Below are 20,934 nucleotides of genomic sequence, written 5' to 3'. Positions count from 1 at the left end.
TGCGGTTTTTAATAGCTCTTGTTAAAAGCGTTTACATTTTCCGAGCAAACAATACCCGGTACATCCACAAACTAACATTAGGTAGCTTTTAAGATGGCATTTGTAGACCTGCATGTAAGGGCCCAAAAGTCAACTTTTCGTGACCACTGATAGGCAGCTACATCAAATTCTCACATGTTATAAATAAATATTATTAATATCTCCTGACAAACTCATCAAGCGTAATACCTGCACATTATGTAGAAAAATGAAAAAACGTGAACAAAAATTATACAATTTTCAGAGTAACTGTCATCAAATCAAATCATTCATATCATACGCGCTCGGCTGACATTTTCTTTCTTGACCAATCATATCACTCCATGCATTACGTACGTCAGACAACAACATGGCGGCATACATGTCTTCGTCTTTGTCGTCCGAAGCGGACGATTCGGAGAGTAAATTGTCGGCATTTTGCCTCATGCATACTACCAATTCGCATGGGAAAGTTCTTCCATTTACAGATAAAAGTTTGAATAAATTTCAGGAATGTGCTACGCTGTGGAAAGAGCTAAAAAACAGGCCGGAACACGACATCGCCGTTCGAGCAATCGCCTTGCCCCTGGAGCTGAACGTGACCGATGACAGGTGAGTAGGAGGAGGTCTGCTATGAGTATGACTATGTACAGCAGATCTACTGACTATTCGCAGACTATAAATTTCGAAATATGAAAAGGCTCCTGATTATAATAAGTGTCTGTAGTCTATCCACAACCATGGCAACCTTCTATTTATTTACACAAACTGTGCTGGTTGTGTGAGTGTGATGACTGATGTGATTGTCTTCAACTTTCAAGAGAGACCTCGACCGGCGAGCAGAGACTGGTGAGATGAGAGATCTGGGTTGTGTTTCATAAATCTGCTTATAGAAGTTATGAATGACTTTAGCATGACTACATGATGAGGATGATGATGACGCATTGGATTTGTAGCCTTTCCATCAGAAAGATAATATGCGGCAGGCTTAATTAAAGAGGGTGTCCTTTCCCTGGTGTCCCCTGCACTAAAGTTTATGGTAATCTCTATCTCACTGAATTAGCACCTAAGTTTAAGAACATGTGTGTAACTTTACAAATCAGTTTCATCCAGTCATTCTTAAAGTAAAGAAAGACCTTACAGACAATGCATGTATCATATATTGTGCTATATTTAAGCTGATTGACAGGCTGAATAATGGTATAGCAATCAAGAACATGATGTTGCAGTCATTTTTTAAGTCATTCATAACTTTAAGTCAGAACAACTTCGTGAAACTCCACCCCAGTCTGCCAACCATGTCCATCTGTTTAATGGTGATGTCATAGCATAGATATTATGAAACAATTCCAGGCTGAATACTAAATTCAATATAAACAAGTGAATTAAAGGTGAGCATTATTGATATTGGAAGGAAGATAGGATTATGATAGTTTTATATTCACACATGTACGTTATACCATGCATGGGTTTTACAGCTGCACTGCCTTAAGATAACCTCCATCAGAATAAAATAGAAATTTGATTTTTTTTTAAAATCTATTTTTACACTATTTACACATTCTATTTCACTTTTAAAATTGAAAGTGCTGTAAACTTATTGCTGATCAAATTATTTTTGTCTCTTTTTGATTATCCAGAAAACGGCAAGGTCAAGCAGGCTATCATGTAGAGTGCTACCGTCACTTGCAATATAACAACTATTACGCGGGCTCAAGAGAAGGCGAAGAAGGAAGACCAAGCCAGGGAATCACAGATTACCCAAGGTTTGTATTCAATGTCTTATCAAACCAACATGGTTACAAACATGAATGGTCAGCAATGTTTACATTTCAAGATTCAAGGGTCCAAATATCTGCATTTATCACCCAACTGATATCTGGTTATGTTGGTCAGTTCCAAAAGTAAATTGATTGGTATTATTTTTTATGTTTCCGATATACATGTATGTCAAGCACATCAGAGAGCAAAATTGTCGGCCTTTCATGTTTGTATTTTGTTTTTATCACAGCCTCATTGAAAAACACCTTGTAGAGCTCTGATAGTGGATGAAATTTTATATTTTGCTTGTAACCATGGGTAATTGAAGTCAATCAACCAACCAACCAGAATAATTCAATCTTTACAGAGCTTTGATCATATTGTAGCGAAATCGATCATTTCCGCTAGTTGATTTGTGTATAATAAGCCGGGCATAATTCACTATCGATAGCATTAAAGTGTAATCGATTATTGTTGGTAGTAACATTGCTATAAGCGAGGTCCAAAAATCCCGGTTTTGGTCAGATTGTTGAATATTACGTAAGATAGGGGCATAGAGGGGGTAAGATGACTTAAGATTCAGAGAGAAATAATAGATACCAGTAATTTGAGACCAAATATGTAGGGGTTTGGTAAGAATTGCTCCCCCTAATTGGTGTTTTAGTGGTGAAAATATTAATTAACTACACTAATAATTATTGAGTAAAAATATAATTGGGCAATTAAGATTTCGGTTCGATGTCGAGTTGGGACGGATATGGTAGGCACGTCTAGTACGTGTTGAGTTGCATCGAGCTTTCGAAGTTCGAGCTGTGTACAAACAGTTCTAGTGAAGGCGATGGTCAGGATAGTGTGTTCCTGATCGCTAGCTAGCCTAGATCTGTGTGACATACATAGCAGGCCGGGACGGGACGGGACGGGTCGGCGCGGTGAACTGTGTATGTGTATTACGGAAACGAGTTGGACGGTTGTTTGTGCAGAAGTATTCGCGAATTAAGTACTACCTGTTGAAAGTTATACCAAGAACTGAAAGAGTAATCTTTCCTACCAAAGAATCCTGAGCGAGTGCAGGTGAGTGGACCTTGGTGGTGACTGGTGGTAAAGACATTGGTACAATGTAGATGTAATTCAGTAGATAAGGTGCGAAGCTGGTATGATGGACTGTTGATGGAGAATTGGTGGATAACTGGTAGAAATGAATTAGTAGTAAGAATTAACTGGTATTTTGGGCCGTATACTGCGGCCAAACGAACTTACGCCTAGCTCGGTCATCCTACCACCAAAACAAGTTATTCGCTACACATATGGTGTCAGGACCAGAGGGATCTACCCTTTCTACGACCTACATATAATACGTCACACGTGGTGTCAGGACTGAGGGATATAAGCCTGCGACCGATTTGCCACAATATTTATAGAATTGCTGAATAATTCGTCGTAGCGCCTCAACTTGATACCAATCTATCATCACACACATCTACCACCAAAACAAGTTATTCGCTACACATATGGTGTCAGGACCAGAGGGATCTACCCTTTCTACGACCTACATATAATACGTCACACGTGGTGTCAGGACTGAGGGATATAAGCCTGCGACCGATTCGCCACAATATTTATAGAATTGCTGAATAATTTAGACCATATATTTTTTTTAATGGTAAAACATGCTTTTCCATTTTACTCAAGCGTGGGGTAATTGTGATTGATTAGAATCTTTGGTAGCCTTGTCATTTACTAGTAGTATTTTGAGTGTTTGTTAGTATGAGAAAAAAAAATCTAAATATTGCTTAATCATTGGGTTTCCAGCTGCTGCTTATGTATATCTGATAGTTTTTTGTTGCATATAACAATATCAGGTGACCACTGGCAACATGGTCCTTCACCAAGGACTACATTTTATGCTTTATATGTGTACCTCAGTTTTGCAAATAATTGCTTGATTTGAAACTTTGTGTATAGCATACTGTAAAATATAATTTGTTATTATTCCTTGTACACCCTAAAGGAAAGCAACCAACACAAACACTGGAATTATATATTTTAGGCTGTTTTTTTTAATATGAATTGCGAGGTTTTTATCTTTTAAAATTAGTTTCAATAAATCCTTTAGTCATGTGATGATTTTCTTTAAATTGAACAATTATACCAATATTCAATATTATAACAAAAGCTTTTTTTTAAATAATTTTTTGTTTTACCAATGCAGAGCTTTTGGGACAACTAGAAGGAGAGGAGCTACAGGAAGCAACACCAGCAAAGCGGCTCCTTCGCTCAGAGATGACTACTCGCTCCTGCCCAAGTAAACCGCATGTTCTCCCTGTAGAGTGTCTAATATGTAGAGGTAACAAGTATGTTACAGAGGGTTTCTCCAGGAAAAGAAAGTTAGAAAGATTGGTCAAGTGTGAAACACTTTCAGGGGGGCAACTTATTAAAGCTGCCGAGATGCGCAAAGATGAGCGTTTAGCTTCTCAAAATTAGGGGAAAAGATCTTGTTGCAATTGAAGCTAGGTATCACCGTACGTGCCATTTATCTTACTGTAGAGTTGTAAGACAAAATGTAGATAGTGGTGATGTGGAGTGGCAGTCGCTGTATGTCCCCTCTTATGTTGCATTTTGTGAGATGGTCATAGAAAAGAGGATAATACAGGGCCAGGAAATTGTCCGTCTGACAAAGCTCTTAAGAATTTTTGTCAAAACTGTGCACGAAGTTGAAGGAGTCGATGCTTCTAGCTACAAAAGTGCAAACCTCAAGAGAAGACTGATTAAGGAGTTCTATCCAGGTTTGTTTGTTCATTTTCCATCTGTGAAGATGGCTGGATAGCCCATATTCAGCTGTGTTAAGCTGGTCTTCCATGGGGTCCAGTTGGATGTGAGGTCGGACCACTTCACCGGGTTAAACACCCTGCTCTTTGCAATGAATGAATAAAGCGGGTTCTTTTACGTGCATGAGTTGTTACTCTCTCATACACGGGACCTCCATTTTATGTCCTATCCGAGGGACAGAGTGTTTTGCCTCTTGCTAGAGGGGACGGTATGCTTACACACAACATTGCTCAGTCCAGACTCGGGTTCGAACCCGGGCCGCGTGATCGTGAGGCAGACGCGCTACCGACTGAGCCAACTCACCGTTTTGCGAGACCGTCACGCCAAATGAGAGTGAAATTGTGTTCATAGAGAGCCTGGATGTAGAGGATGTTGTGGAATCAGCGGTGAAGGAGGTCTCTAGTGAGGGAAGCCACAGTGATAATGATGAGAACATCAATGACACAGTGCAAACCCAGGAAAACACCCTGAGAACATTATATGCTGCAGCACACATCATTAAGAATTCTCTGCAGGATATAGACTTCAAGACTACAGTACCTGGCCTCCAACAGCTGATGACTTGAACATGGAACAAAGCAAGCTGCTTGTTCCTCGTCCACTGTTTAATTTCATTTCATGGGTGACAGGGCTCAGTGAAGATCCGACCGAAGAATTGGTCTTCATTTCAATCGATGATGAAAGGAAGGTTCTGTCTTCTTTCAATAGCGCAGGATCTTATTTATCTCTACACCAAAGGGAGATGTGTTCTGCCCAATCACAACTCACTTGGAATGGCAGTTAGGCACCTGACAGGTTCTGGGAAACTGATTGGCATACTCAACGGGCTTGTGCACAGCGTATCGAAATCTGTTGTCCTTGAGCATGACACTGCTCTCGCCAAGCGTCAACTCGCCCTTGGTAATGACTCGCTTCCTGCTGGTGTACAGCACATCTTCACCACGCTTGTGTATGACAACAACGACTTTGGAGAGGAAACAGTCAGCGGGAAAGGGACAACACATAACACAAATGGCATCATTGTGCAACATCCAATAAGATCTTTCAAAAAGATTGTGCAGGGAGAAGAATTCCAGGCTCTGACATCTTCCTATCATTCTTCCGTGGAACAACAATCGGCGAAAGACCCAACATTTGCTTTGTGGTCAAGTTACATTGAGATGGTGGAAGTCGTCCTCTTGTTTCTGCGTGCTACAAGGCAAGGAGACTGGGAACTGCACCTCTCGTCCATCCGCAGCTTCCTCCCATGGTTCTTCGCGTATGACCGGCTCAACTATGCCAGGTATCTCCCTGTATACTGGCATGAGATGAGTCAACTTCCATCTACACATCCAGAGATCCATGAAGCTTTCAAGACAGGAAAGTTTGCTGTGTACCGGCAGACTGACTTCGGGTTCTCCGGCATTGCATGTGACCAAACCATAGAACAGACGTGTAACAGAGATACCAAGACCAAAGGTGGCATGGTCGGGTTTACACGCAATAAGGGAGCCGTCGCTCGCTGGATACTCTCCCAGCATGAACGCAGTGCCATCAGTAAGCAATGTGAGGATATGGCTGGGAAAGGTGAAGGATCACGAACAAAGAAAGATCTGAACCAGGCAAATATGCAGAGGGTTGAAGCAGATGTCTGTGCTGTAGTTGACACGATAGAGGCAATGATGAATCCATTCCAGGAGAGCACTGAAGACCTTATTCATATAGTCTCCGGAGTAATTGCCACTGACGCCATCCGTAGTGACTACACTTCTGCCTACAAAAGTGGAGATGATGCTTTCCAGTTATTCTGCGAAGAACGTCTTCATGGGGATGGAGATCTGTTTAAAGTCATAAGAAAGTAGAAAAGGAAAACATTCACCCATCTAAACAAAGCTTCCACAACAAGATTGAAGGGGAAAGAAGTAACAATGAAAGCTGATAGAAACCTTTTCCAGCGTCTCGTTGTTATTGCCGGAGTAAGGAAACTTGATCTGCGAAACATGATGACATACAATCTTGGCCCTCTTCCACTCGCTCTTGCCACTGTAGATGGTTCCTTAACAAAGACGAATAAAGCATCCTTACTTCACTCCATCGAATCCATTGTTGAGCCTGCTCCTGTTGTAGAAGGAATGCCACTGAACAGTGTCTGGATAATAGATGGGATGGCAATGCTCCAGGAAATCCCACAGAAGGCAGTGCCTGATACATTTGGTGTACTGGAAGCATATGTAGCCAAGCAGCTGATTCATCTTGCTCATGTTGCCCATAGTGACACTGTTCACTTTGTCGTCGACACCTACAGAGCTATGAGCATTAAGTCAGCAGAGCGAGGAAGACGAGCAGCAAGTGGGAGCCAGCTGACCAAGATTTATGGAATGGATCAAACAAATCGGCCCTTGCATCCCTACCTATTGTGTTGGCTGTTCTCCTCTCTCCCTGCACTGTGATGCATGGTAGCTTTGAGATTTCACAAGGATGCTGCCTTTACAAAGTAAAATGGCGCCCCCATAGGGTCACTGCATCAAGTAGCTCTCTGTGGTGTGAATTTGAGCAGACACAAAAATAGCTCAGAACAGATCATGTATAAATTTAACTGAGACCACGCAAGATCAATTTATATCAGCCACTTTGTGCATGCGCAGAACAGGATTTTTTTTTCCTCTAAACTTCTGTGTCGCGAAAATCTTAAGCTCAATGTTAACATCTTCTGTGCAACATGAGTTTAAAATCATGCTATGCCCGTACACACCTCCTGTTCGAATGAATACAGTTTTACTGATATGATGCATTATGAGGATGGGCTGATTTTGCTACAACACGCATTTCCTATAGACACTTGCCCGAGTATACTCGGGACTCGTCCTCAACGGGTTAAACATACTCCTGAGCAATGAATATAAACTGGCCATCTAAATGCATGAGTACTTGCTTTAATGAAATCTTTGAAGGCTTCCGTGATGGTGGAACGTTGGGTGGTAGAAGGCTTCACGGTGCACCACATATTCATTCCCTTGAGAACGGCGAGAACATGCTTGCTGAAACATCGGGATGGGTAGGCCCTTTTCAGGGCCACACACTTACCCTAGAAAGAATACATGGTGCACCGTGAAGCCTTCTACCACCCTACTTGCTTTAAATACCACCCCTGATGAGGTTACTGGAAGAAACAAGCCATCAAATACAGGGTAGTGTGATCCGAGAACCGACAACAGATGAGACCAATGAAAAGGCCTAACACCTGAAAATATGTCTGTATATACCATCTGGGAAGACATCATCAAACTTTACGATTAAAAAGACAAGAAGCATCTTCCCTTTTCAAGTTCTTCGTTTTCTTCACATTACCAGCTGATTCTCTTGCTTGTTTTTCTCTTATGCTCCATGTTGTCATATGATAAATTTTGATTGATAAAGTTCCAATAGAAAAAATATGTCTAATTGACAATGAATACATATCAAAACGCATCATGAAAAGATCATAAATAAATATCCATTCATCATCAAATCCCTGAGCTTCACGTTCTTCTTTTAGCATGCTATGCATTAGCCCCCAACTCCTCCCGCTGGAAGAGACTGGCCTACGAGGGCGCTGTCTGGAATGTGTTCATGTTGGTTTCACTCTGGAAGACAAAGGTGATTCTCTCCTTGGCAGCAAGCAAAAACTCATCCTACAGAAGAGACAGACAGGGAGTGAGAGATAAGAGAAAATTAATTAAAATGGAAAGTACAAGTAGATTGGCTGAGAGAGGATGGGTTCACATTTACAAGACAAAAAGAGGACGAGTATTGAATGACAGAAAGAGAAAACGAAAGACAATAGGTGCAGACAGGAAAATCAACATGGTGAAAAGTAAAGATGATTAATGAATAAACAAATGAATCTAAGGATCAACCCTTTTGCAATATCAAACTACATAAAGTAAATAGGGAATATTACATACAAATTTTACATAGTACAACATTTATTCCACACAGACACCTTGTGGTAGTGCTTGCAATTCTTAGTTTTGTTTTGGTTTTTTTTTCCCTTCATTTTCAATTCTCTAAACAGGGATGATGTTGAGGTTGTTTGAAAAGATCGGAATTCAAAATTTTCAGTTGATTTTAACACATGGAAATAGTAAAATGTGTACACACTTTAGAAGAAAAATAAAATCGGAAATCAGATTTAAATCTACAGAATATAATGCCTGCTAAACATCAGTAACACTAGTATTTGCAGAGAGACTAACAAATGGAAAACACACAACAAGAACCAATATTCTCTGGATTTTTTTTTTTCCACTCTCCTTCTTTCTCTCATGACTACATGATCTCATATTAGACTGCTGTTTAAGGGATTACAAATGAGTTACTTCACTGTAAGATTGTAATGACAACGTGAAAGGCTTTCCCAACAGAGGGCGCAGCCATGATTTTTGTTTCATTATCCCAACTTTCTTGTGGACATTGCTAGTAGTGTAAGAGGACTCGCCTCGAAGTCATCTTGTAGTGGTGCTGGGTAATGCCGCCAGTCATTTAGCTCACCCATAGACAAGTTCTTCTGTTGGGAATACAAAATTGATGAATACACTACTTCACTTCCATCATTCACATTTTTGGTATAATCTCCATAGTAACCAGTTGCTCATGGCCACCAGAAAGTTTACACATGGCTTCCTTGACAATGAGAGTATTCAAAATCATATCTGAAACAAATTATCTTGTATATATCATATAGGCCCTATACAATTTTTTTTTCTTTTCTGAAGTGCCATGAGCACGGAAAGGTGGACATGTGCACTATACAAATAGCCATAATAAAAATAATGATAATAATAATAATAATTATTATTATCATTACTAATAATAATTTTATTATTTTTATTATTATTATTATTATTATCTTTATTTTTATTTTTATTATCATCATTTTCATCATTATGTTGTTGTTTTTGTAAATATGAAAAGAAATGTAACAAATGTGCTTTCTTGGGGTTTCAACAATGTCCGAGTACTGCAGAGGAAACATACAGTCCATATCTTACAAATATTTGCCTTTCTTTCAGTTGACAAGCGCCATGGAATTTCTTGTGTTGCAATTCTCATTTTGTAGGAGTGATATCATTTTTATAGGAGTGATATCCTACAGACTAGAATTATATTATTTTGATATATATATACATCTCATCAGTAATACCTTGATGCTTGCCGACTGCTGCCTCCCAAGCTGGCAGGCTCTGCGAATTGGTTCCTTGGGTACAGGGGCCTGTTCACACTGCTCTCCTTCACTTGTGTTTTCCTGGCAGTCACAGCCAAGCATCTCGTGTGTGATGCAGGCACAGTCTTCATGCAGTGTGAACAGATCCTGGTGGTGAAGACAGGGTTCAGTGTCAGCATTTGTATTTACCATCTGAAATATTTTACTCACACTCCTGCTGCTGCTATGGACACACTAAATAGAGGTATAAGTATGCCTGTATGTGGGTGTATTTTATCTGATCTTTCTTCTCTTGATGTAATGCAACTTTTGTATGTTTTTGACAATAATGCTCCCATCCTCCAACTTGAGTTCTTCATTGACTTTATTGAGTACACACTTCATAAAATCCACTTAAATGCATCAAACTCTTTATATACTGTCTATAGTTCATTATTACCTTACACCTGGCTGTTTTACTACCTCAACACTAACACACTACACATTCACATACAAGTACACCCATAATAAAAACATGCATGCACATATACACACATCACAAACACACACATGTCCATAGATTGTACTTCCCTATCATAGATTACATAAGTGCTTTCTTAAGAGGTAGTGGACGGTGGTCACCTTGAGATCTTCCAGGGAGAACTTGACAGACGAGGCGGCATCCTTAGTGTCCACCACCGCCCCACTCAGGCTCTGCTTGCTGATCTGGCGCTGGTATATCTTCTCCTCTATTGTGCCCTGTGACACATCAGAGCAGGAGAGACGTGAGCTTGAAGCATCTCATCTTTTGATGCATGAACCCACTCAAAATTTCATAGTGATTTAATTCATGGGGGGGGGGGGGGCTTCTAACGGCTACAGTGAAATTCCACATGCTTCATATCACACCATCTATCCAAGAAAATAATGAAAGTATCATATACAATGTTGCAGTCCCTTTTTCTTTTTCTCTTGATTTGATTGATTTGAAGCAGCTTTCAGTAGCCTAATGTGAACACATCAATCCTTCTATACTACATCAAATATCAATGGGGAATAAAATCTTGTCATATAGATCAATATCTACTCCAGGAAATTTAAAATGTTATGCCTATGACTCCAAACTTCTTGCTATTTTGTAATCTGTACAGTGTTGGATATTATACAAAGGATGCACAGGACAGAGTGGATCGGTGAGAATTGGATGCGCGAGTTGAACTTTGGAACTGTGGATCAGTGAAAATCAATGCATGACAACTGACCAATCAGATTGCAGAGATTCTTAAGCCCATTTTATAATTACTATTGGAGCATCCACTTATAATAGTTGGTGAACAATTTGGAAACTGGTATAAATGTACTAGAAAAACTGCCTTTCCAATAGCCTTTAAGATATTACCTTCTCTATCAAAGTACATCAGCTGAAATCGTATAACACAAGATCAAGAGCATGTGGCCTGTTCACAACCAGAAAGGCAAGAATACTACATTATAAACAGTTTTAACCCGTTGAGGATGAGTCCCGAGTATGCTCGGTCAAGTGTCTCTGGGAAATGCGTGTTGTAGCAAAATCAAACTGTCCTCAACGGGTGAATAGGCGTCTAAAAAGATGCTATGTGAACATTTCTCAGAGTGAAGCTTGACGTACCGCTGTGATCATTCTGTATATGTGCACTGTCTTCTTCTGACCATCACGCCACACCCTTGCCATAGCCTGAACGTGAGAGAATCATTTGAAACATCAACAGAAATGAAAGAAAACATTCATGCAGACTAATAGTCCTTCTTAGTACACCGGGCAAATTCATCATTCTTTCTTTGCAGGGTAACAACTCCTGTGACAATAATGACATCAAATTTTGTAACTTCTACAATTCCTGGGCCCTGTTTTATCAAAATATAAAATCAATTATGAATTTCCCTGGCATGGTAAGCTAATATTCATTGCAGGCATTGCTATCTAAGGCTTATTTTTCATCATACGATAAGCTGACAACAAGTAAGAAATCATTTCAAGCGGGAGACACAGAGCCAGAGTGGGAGAAATTAAATCTCAAGCAGGAGAACGGGAAATTTTGCAAAAATGGGCTTTCGGGGAGATATCTCCAGTCGAAACCAGGAGAGTTGGAGTCTCTGCTTATGGAATGCATAATGTGAAGCTGTCAATCAAAGGTGCATTCTGGGGTAAAGTACTCCATTTCTGACAGTGTATTTAAAACAAAGAAAGAAAGAAACAAACGAACAAAAACACTGATGTGGCAAAAAGGAAACAAGAAAATGCCTGTATTAGAAGGTAGATGACTATCTCGTCTCAGTCTTTTGAACTTTATGCACTTCTTTATTACCAGATTTTATATCCATATTTGGTTCTATTTTGTTCTATAATTGCTTGCCTGAAGATCATTGGCTGGGTTCCAGTCGATGTCATAGAGGAGGAGTCTTGATGCACCAATCAGATTTAAGCCCACGCCTCCAGCCTTGGAGCTGAGCAAGAATACAGCTGAAAACAGGAGGAAATTAAGCAACATGTCTCAGAACATCTACAGGAAATGGTCCTTAGCTCAGGTAGCACGAATCACAGGAAGGAGGTGGTACACCACAGAGAAAGAAGAAAATGACTGACATGCTGAAGGTAAAGAATGCATCATGACCGCATATTGGAGAAGTTGTTTTGTGCTGTCATCACAGGCACAAGGATTGCACCCAACAAGAGCTAATTGTCTCCTTGAGAAACTGAACAAACCACACATAAGGTTGATGTCAATACAAACATTTAGGAGCATTTAGGAGCACTGACCTAGGAGCAACAGCCTTAGCTTTCACATGGCAATAACGAATACGTTTCATGCTACTACTATTGCAACATTTTTATTGTCATCACAAAGCTTATTACTAGTGATCTGTGCTATACATAGCATGAGTAAATGATGAAACATAACCACTGAAATTTTGAATTGACAGTAATTTCCAAGGTCAAAGTTTCTGTCAAAATCTTCGAGTTGTAAAATGCACACCCATGCCTGAAATTCATACAAGAATTCCATGACAGGAAGAACATTCTGTTTGCAAGTTTGTAATGCAGCACTGTAGGAAGAGGTGTTCATCATTCTTTGCTAGCTCATCGTTTGGTGCTCTATACTCACTCTCTTTGGCGTAGCTACTGTTGAAATGCTCCACAATGGACTGGCGCTTGGCTGTGGGCGTTGAGCCATCTAACCTGGAGAACTGGTAGCCTTCCATTGTGCACAGAGCTTGCAAGAGATCCAGAGTCTGGAGGGTGATTAAGTCAACAAGTTAGACAAAAGTAGGAACTAGTACAAAAATTTATGATAATATAAAGAACAAAACATACAAAAAGATAGATTAAAAAAAACAGATAGAAAGAGAGAGTATGAAAATATAAGGAAAAATAGACGAAAGGACAGATTACAGGATGATGAACAAAAAGATAGACATATGAAACAAGAATTTCTCCATGTACAGAAAATTCATTATCATTATTTACAGCTTTGATGGCAAGACCATACCATGATATTGCTGCTGACACTATTTTGTTTTCCATCAATTTACACTGCATCCGTCTACCCATCCGTCCATCCATCTTACCATCTATCTATCTATCTATCTATCTATCTATCTATCTATCTATCTATCTATCTATCTATCTATCTATATCTATACAATACCTGTAAACATATTCATCAAAATAATGCCCCATCCACCCCATTCTTACATCTACTGACCCATTCACTCTCACACAGCATCCTCACAAACCACGGAGGGTTACCTGGGTGTAGTTAGAGACGATCACTATTCTCTCCCTACTGGCTGGGTCTGCGTGCAGCGCTCCCAGCATTCGGGATAGAGTCCACAGCTTGCCGCAGTGCTCCACCAGGGGCTTCCCTTCCCTGTAGTCTTCTGGATACAGTGGGAAGAGACCATCGTACAGGGAAACCTGTCAGGGAGGAGGGAAATGCCAAAACTAGTTGAGTCATAGATTAAAGTTACAGCACAGAGTCGTTCTCAAACCCTGCTATTGTGGGCACTGTAGCTGAACAGTTTGTCAGTTGGCATGGCAGAAACAGCAAGTCAAAGTATTGTATACACCATATGTTTAGCAAGTCTAATCTTACGTGAATTGGGACTTCCTAACAATTCCACAAGTGGTTACATTGATTTCGTTATCGGGGAGTAATGTATGTTAACGGATGGAGAAATGCATGCACGCACATCAAAGAGTTAATATTTTTGCTTGTTGTTGAATTCGTGAATAGTATTAAACTCGCTAAATTTGCAAAAATTAAAACCTTGCAAAAAATATATGGCATATACAGTATGCACAAATGAAACATATACCTACAAGTGATATCTCACTACACATTCAGTACAATGCTAGATAATTGTTTAGTACATGTATGCCCCTTAGAGAGGCATCCAACCCTACAATTGAGTATATGAATATAAGAACGACCCAAGTCCATAAGAGAAAATTTAGGAAAAATGGAAATTAATAAAAAATGCCCTACTCCCTTAAGTGTTTTCGGTTATTGGGGTGTTATTAATTCAAATTTGAATATAAAACAGTCACTTGAATGATTATCTGTATTTGCATGACTACGTAAATGGCTTTCAAACGCGATAGCCAAATTTGGACTTGGGTCGTTCTGATATTCAGGTACTCAATTGTTTACCTATCACATGATGAGCATACCAAATTCACTTGAAATCCCTTCACACTGAATGGAAGAAGCCTAATGAAAGGTAATATCCTTCTGCAATGGTATCAATTGTTCACTTGAACTCCTTGCATTATATACTTTGACAGTATCACTAGAAATCTGCTCACCTACAATAATAAACAGCATTAACACATAATGCAACTTAAAGGGTTAATTCTGAAAACAATATGAAACAGGTGACCATGCCTACAGTTAAAACAGCCCAACACTCACAGCTGATGGCAGTAGCAGTACTACACCAATATGAAGATCACTATAAAAAAAAAATCACTACAGTGCGTATCAAAAAAAAAAAAGAAAAAAAGAGAGGTAATCCAACCTTGGAGGGCTACCATTTCATACTTGTCAGGTATGGAGAGCAAAATGTGAGGTATGAAAGAGGAAGAGTTCTTCTTTCATCACAACTAACATTTGCACTCTCCATGGCTGACAATTAAGAAATGGTAGCCCTGTAAAGATGGATTACCTTTTTTTTTTTTTTTTTTGATACGCTCTGTATATCAATACAATGACTATCAGAAAGGAGTACTACACCTTTACAATGACTATGGAAGGGAATACTGCACCTGTACTATGAATAAGAAGACGATTACACCAATACAATGAAATAGTCAAAAGAGGGCATATCAAGCAAACTATAGTTCTTTAATAAAAAAACAAAAACAAAAACAAACTGAAACAAAACAAAACGTCTTCTTAGCATGATAGCTACCTCTTCCTCACTGTCGTCAAGGAGCCAGCCTCTTGGGTCCCCCTCCTTCTCCTTGAGCTCCCCGTCGACCTCCCTGCTGGCCGCATACAACAAGCTGGGATCATTGCACAGCTTCTTCAGGGCCCCGATGCACACGAGATGCGGGGAGCCCGCCCCAGATGATATGGAGTAGCCTCGCAGGAAGCAGGATCGGACCAGCCTGGAGCCCAGGAGCTGGCGGTAGAGAAGGAGCTGCAGAGGGGAGGGTCTGCAGAATATCACCATCTCCACTGGGGTTGGAGGCAGGGTACAAAGAATGTGAGAAGATGGAATGATTTAAATATGGGAAAGAAAAGGCAAAGTGGAAGGACATATCATAAGGATATAGTCAGTCCTTTATCAGCTTAGCAAATCTGATATGGTAATTATATTTATAACTACTGGCATCAGGATAGCAAACTTAAAGGTCCTGTTTACCTTTGGGAGCAGTGATTTTAAAAATGTTCAAGATATCACACTTGCTGTATATAATGTAAGTCAGTTTTATCACAAAACATCCTACCCTATAAAATTTTTGCAATAAAGCCAGAAATATAAGGAGATATCACTATTTTTTTCAAAAAACCATAACTGTAGATGGTTTTAGCTAGTCTGGAAACATTTTTATTACAACTATTGTTCACATTATGCATATCTAACAATACTTAGTAAACATCGATTATATTGATTCAGATTTTCACATTTGTTGTTTCTATCCCTAACTCACATTTTAGAACCATTCTGAAGTACTAATGCTGGGTTTTTGTTTCATCTGCAAATGGTAAATAATGCCTTTAAATAGGATTTAACTGCCTTCTCACTGGGTCAAGATGGTTGCCACCTGTCTCCAGTGGCCAACTGTATATAGCAATCACTTCTTGGGAAATCTACTGTTTTGACTGTGTTTAAGCACAAATTTTTAACCCTGGAACTTAGGAAATGAATGGTACATTTTTATGAGAAACTTCATTAGTGATTTCACAATTAAGAAGCTTTGTTCAAAGTCAAAACACACATTGAAATTATGGAATTATTTCTTTTTAATTCTAGGACCATGTGTATCAATTTACGGAAGGAATTGTTACCAAAGGCTCATCACAAATTCATGTTGTCAATGGATAAAGATTATGGAGGAGTGATTAATATATTCTAGTTATTATTAAGAGCTCATCCTTGGAAGTTTGTGCGTGTTTATATGTGTGCTCTAGGTCTAAATAAAGCATTAGTACATAAAACATGACTGCTGAACCAGAAACATGGGGCAATAGCTATTCATTGCGTGACAACACATCATTTGTATGACATACATATGTATGACCAGTGTGAATGTACATTGGCATATTTATTCTATGCAGGTGAACAACACAATTTCCTCTATAGACCCATGATGCACACATGGCCAATACATGTGGACAGAATTGGCACAAAAATTAAGATTTTCAACATAAAATACTGTATACATGGTATAGTTTGGGGCATTTTCATTTTTTGTGAATTTGCACAAGTTGACTGATAATTGCAAAGTCACTAACTCGCAAAAATAATTGCCTCGCATACTGGAAATGTGCTACATATTGTCTCCAAGGAGAGAAATCATTGACTTTTCCTTTTAAAAAGAGATAATACTCATTTCTCAATTCATCACTGAGGTTCTCTATCTTGTATTCAACCACTTGTAAATTGTTTTACAAGTCCCAATTTGCAAAGATTATTGCAATATATATGGCATATACAGTGCTACAAATGAATTATGTGCTGAACTCTCTCAGCCAAAAACTTACCTTTGGGTGGGAGGTACCTGTTGTTCACTTCTTGAGTTCTCCTCAAGACAAAGAGACTGGTCAACCTAGATAACTGATGGTTGCAAAAGTATGATGTGCAGAAAAAAAGGTGAGGAACATGGAGAAGAATCAACATATTTCATTAGAAATAACCACAAGTAGACCATGCTCATTATGCACATACAAAGTGTACTCCTCTGATCAATATCGACGGTTACAGGCAGTATACACGTGATAAGCTTCTTTCAAATTTCAAAAGAAAGAGTGCTAGTCCTCCTTAACAGTCAATGAAAATGCCACTATAATGCAGAGTACTCTTTGAATATATCACACATTTATTTTTTACAAGGCAGATTTACATTCATTATGTTAACAAAGGACATACTATGTATGTCTACAATTACCGCATTATGAAGCTGTGTTATTTGGGAACTATTAGAACAAATACTTATTGGGATATTGTTTCCTTCATATTTCTGGCATGTAGAAAAGTGCCTTTGTTCATAGAAAACAAAATTTGAAAATATTTCAACTGTAACAGAGGGGCTTCAAGTATGCATAACAATACTGCAAAAGTGGAAATTTTCATATATTTCAAGCAATATGAATATAGCCCCAAAATAAGCACACACAAACTTTTTGCTTGTTATATTGAATACTAAATCAAATCTTTCATCTCAAGGTTGGTATACTGTACAGGTACAACTGTTATGTTACTTTCAGTTACTTCTCCTTCACAAGTCCTGTAGCATAAATCCAGTCGCATCATAATGGGAACCAGTTCTCTTTTACAATATGATGTTCTACCAAAGCCTTTAACTGACGTTGCAGTGGTGAGCTATTTCAAGTGCTTGTTCAATTGCTGTGACTGTGAGCAGAACTAAAAACACACAACACTCATCTTACCTGGCTCAGTGCAAAAAATTACTTGCGTGAAAATTTCCCTTTTTATAGTACTAAATTGAGTTACCCACAGACACACATGTAGCAAAGCATCCAACTGATTGAATAACCCACTGAATCATCTTTCCTTCATATTTTAGAACCCCCCCCCCCCCCAAGTAGGTATGGCCAACATAAGTGACAAGTGTTTCAAAACTTAATACTCAGTAGGTCTTATTTGACTGGACACTCGAACGGCACGAGAAACGTCATCTTGGTGATGTACCTCGCTGGCTCTTGCCTGTCCGAGCTTCTTCTCCTCCTGGGTGGCTTGCGGCTGATTGCCTCGGAGGATGGGGTCTTCGTAGACACGGTGGAATGATGCACTTGTGCCTGCATCATTGGAGCAGACAGGAAGGAACAGGAGAAAAAAGCGAGCATTAAAGGTACTGTTCATCATTGGGAGCAGCGATTTAAAATTTTTTCAAGATATCACATTTGATGCAAATGTGTAGGACAGTTGTACCACAAAACATCCTACCATGTAAAAAAATTTCACAATGAAGCCTAAAATCTAAGGAGATATCACCATTTTTCTCACTAAACCATAACTGTAGATGGTTTAGTCTCAAAACATTTTTATTATAAGTATTGTTTACATTCTGTATATTTAACAATACTTAACATTGATTATACTGAATTAGATTTTTACATTGATCGCTTCTATCCTTTACTCACATTTAACAACTATTTTGAAGCACTAAAGCTGGGTTTTTATTTCATCTGCAAATGGTAAATAATGCCTTTAAACAGAGAGGGAGGAAGATTGAGAGAAAGGGGGTGGGGAGGGTGAAAGATGAGGACGAAAGGGAGAGAGATAGAGGGAAAGAGGGTGAGAGATGTGAGAGAGAGGGAGATGGAGAGAGAGAGATGAGAAATGATTGAATTATTGTAATGACAAGGACCAATGTGCAAATGTCTATTGTGACATTCGACGTGAGTACCATGGAGCACTTTCTACTCCAGTAATGAACCACATTTGTAATACCGCCATCTGCTACTGACATGCCATGATCATACAACTTCTCACAGGAAAGCAGAGAAATGTTTGGGATTTATTGACAGTCCCTTATGGGAGCTATATTTCTATTTATTTCATTTCATTCGATCATTTTTTTTTTCAACAGAGTATATGAGTACAAAACACAGCATGCAATAAAAAGCAATATAATATTCTGCATATATCAAAATATACTATATAAACATGCAATACATTGTGAAGCCTAGATACATGATATTTACTGAATAATATTGAAAATGTTGAAAGTGGAGGGGAAGTTAAGAGCAGAACTTGTAGTATGCATTCCACTCAAACCTATAATTACTTAGCTTAAATCCAGAAAAATGTTACCATGTACGGGCAGAGAAACGTAAACGTGAGAAAAACAAATCGGACATTGACAACAAAACTATAAACCCTACAAAGCAATTTACATGGACGCCTTCTTGCAGGAAGGATTGGGAGGGGGAGAATGTAAACAATATTTGGTACAAAGATTTTATATTCTCTTGCACACAGGCCAATAGTGTATGCCACACATCATAGCATAATGTAGTCAGCAGAATATGCCATACAATCTGTCTTGTCTTCTTGAAAATTGACAGACCTTAAATATCGATATTGTTCAAAAAAGGAAAAGATGTCTAATGTCTTTTCATGGTAAGTTCTATCAAATATTAATTTTCTAACACAGAGAGCGCTGAAAAATATTGACATTTTGATATTCTTTGATTCTGAAATCCCTACAGATTCTGTACTGACCAACTATCTTAGCATGAGCACTGTGTTAAATAACATACTGGTCTGAGGATTTCATGGTATATTCTCTGTTTCCAAGGTTGCCTGATGCGTATCTAACTCTTGACTGCTTGAGGGAAATAGTTGATTACCAAATACTCCTGGATTGCAGAACTCAACGATGGAATAGAACTCTTGAAGATCATTCTGGAGGAACATGGGAAAAATGGAAAGAAACAGAAAAAAAGGTAGACATATCATTATATTCATGTCACTTAAGAAAACATAATGAAATACATCTATATCACATCTACATAAAATGAATCACATTTCATTACATGACTGTAAATGCAACGGGTCTTGTTTTTATTGAGAGAATTGATTTTTTTTTTTTTTTAAATCATCAAACGAAATAACAAAATATTCTGAATGAAACTATGAAGGAGTGGTGTCAGATAAGTAAACATATGTGTAATGGAAAATACATGTAGAAGTTCATACAGTCGCAACATAAAAAAAAAAAAAAATGTCTTGTTCGATATAGATGAAAACAGAGGAACATGAAAAACTGTATTTTTAATTTTCTGCATGTGTATCTGTGTATACTGAGGTCTACTGGAGTACAAAAGAATAATCAGTGTTTTAAGCACATAAATCCTCGCAATAACATAACACATGGAGACACAGCATTAAAATTTGCTATGTATGACTGGCATCCTGGGTCGTAATAGATACATAAAAAGAAAGAAAAGAAAAGGAAGACAGAAAAAAAAGTAAGCCGATATATGAAAACTTTTTGACGACTTACTGATGAACAAACAACTTCCCTGTACTCAAGAATATGAGGATAGACATTGCATTTATCCTCATTTCTAGGTCACTGAAGAAATGCAGTTAACACTACACACACACACAGTGGATGTAGTGCATAAATCTGTCCTTAAACCGGCAGCGAAAAAAACAAACAAACACCAAAACAAAACAGAAACCACTACAACAGTATTCGGTGTTCTCTTAAACATAAAAGCATTTTAAGCTGAGTACATCTTGAAAGTTCTCTCACCTGTATGGGAGTACCAGTAAGAAGAATCCTTCGACGCACTGCAAGGCTCGACAGCAGCTACAATTGTAGTAGAAGTTTGACACAGAAGAGAGTGGCGATAGTGCAATCAACAACGGGTGCATATGGACAATTTTCCCACGAACATCACATGATATTTACATTTGTCAATCACACA

The 20,934-nt window shown here is 38.7% G+C and overlaps 1 protein-coding gene across 1 annotated transcript in view; it reads right to left on the bottom strand.

Annotated features, from left to right (window-relative positions):
• Positions 1-8,165: 8,165 nt before the first annotated feature.
• Positions 8,166-20,934, bottom strand: part of LOC140227456 (DNA repair and recombination protein RAD54B-like) — a 294,723-nt gene continuing 281,954 nt past the window's right edge. The window contains exons 12-24 of the mRNA XM_072307860.1: positions 20,760-20,816; positions 19,849-19,903; positions 18,185-18,291; positions 17,017-17,089; positions 15,218-15,486; positions 13,554-13,721; positions 12,910-13,036; positions 12,160-12,266; positions 11,415-11,480; positions 10,409-10,525; positions 9,767-9,934; positions 9,062-9,130; positions 8,166-8,255 (exon numbers count right to left, since the gene is read on the bottom strand). Of these exons, the coding sequence (XP_072163961.1) occupies positions 8,166-8,255; positions 9,062-9,130; positions 9,767-9,934; positions 10,409-10,525; positions 11,415-11,480; positions 12,160-12,266; positions 12,910-13,036; positions 13,554-13,721; positions 15,218-15,486; positions 17,017-17,089; positions 18,185-18,291; positions 19,849-19,903; positions 20,760-20,816 (1,473 nt within the window). The remainder of the gene's footprint in view (positions 8,256-9,061; positions 9,131-9,766; positions 9,935-10,408; positions 10,526-11,414; positions 11,481-12,159; positions 12,267-12,909; positions 13,037-13,553; positions 13,722-15,217; positions 15,487-17,016; positions 17,090-18,184; positions 18,292-19,848; positions 19,904-20,759; positions 20,817-20,934) is intronic.

The sequence above is a fragment of the Diadema setosum genome, chromosome 4 (genome assembly GCF_964275005.1).
Source record: "Diadema setosum chromosome 4, eeDiaSeto1, whole genome shotgun sequence".
Classification (NCBI taxonomy): domain Eukaryota; kingdom Metazoa; phylum Echinodermata; class Echinoidea; order Diadematoida; family Diadematidae; genus Diadema; species Diadema setosum.
Note: the sequence above shows the minus strand (reverse complement) of the source record. Positions and strands in the feature narration are given on the sequence as shown.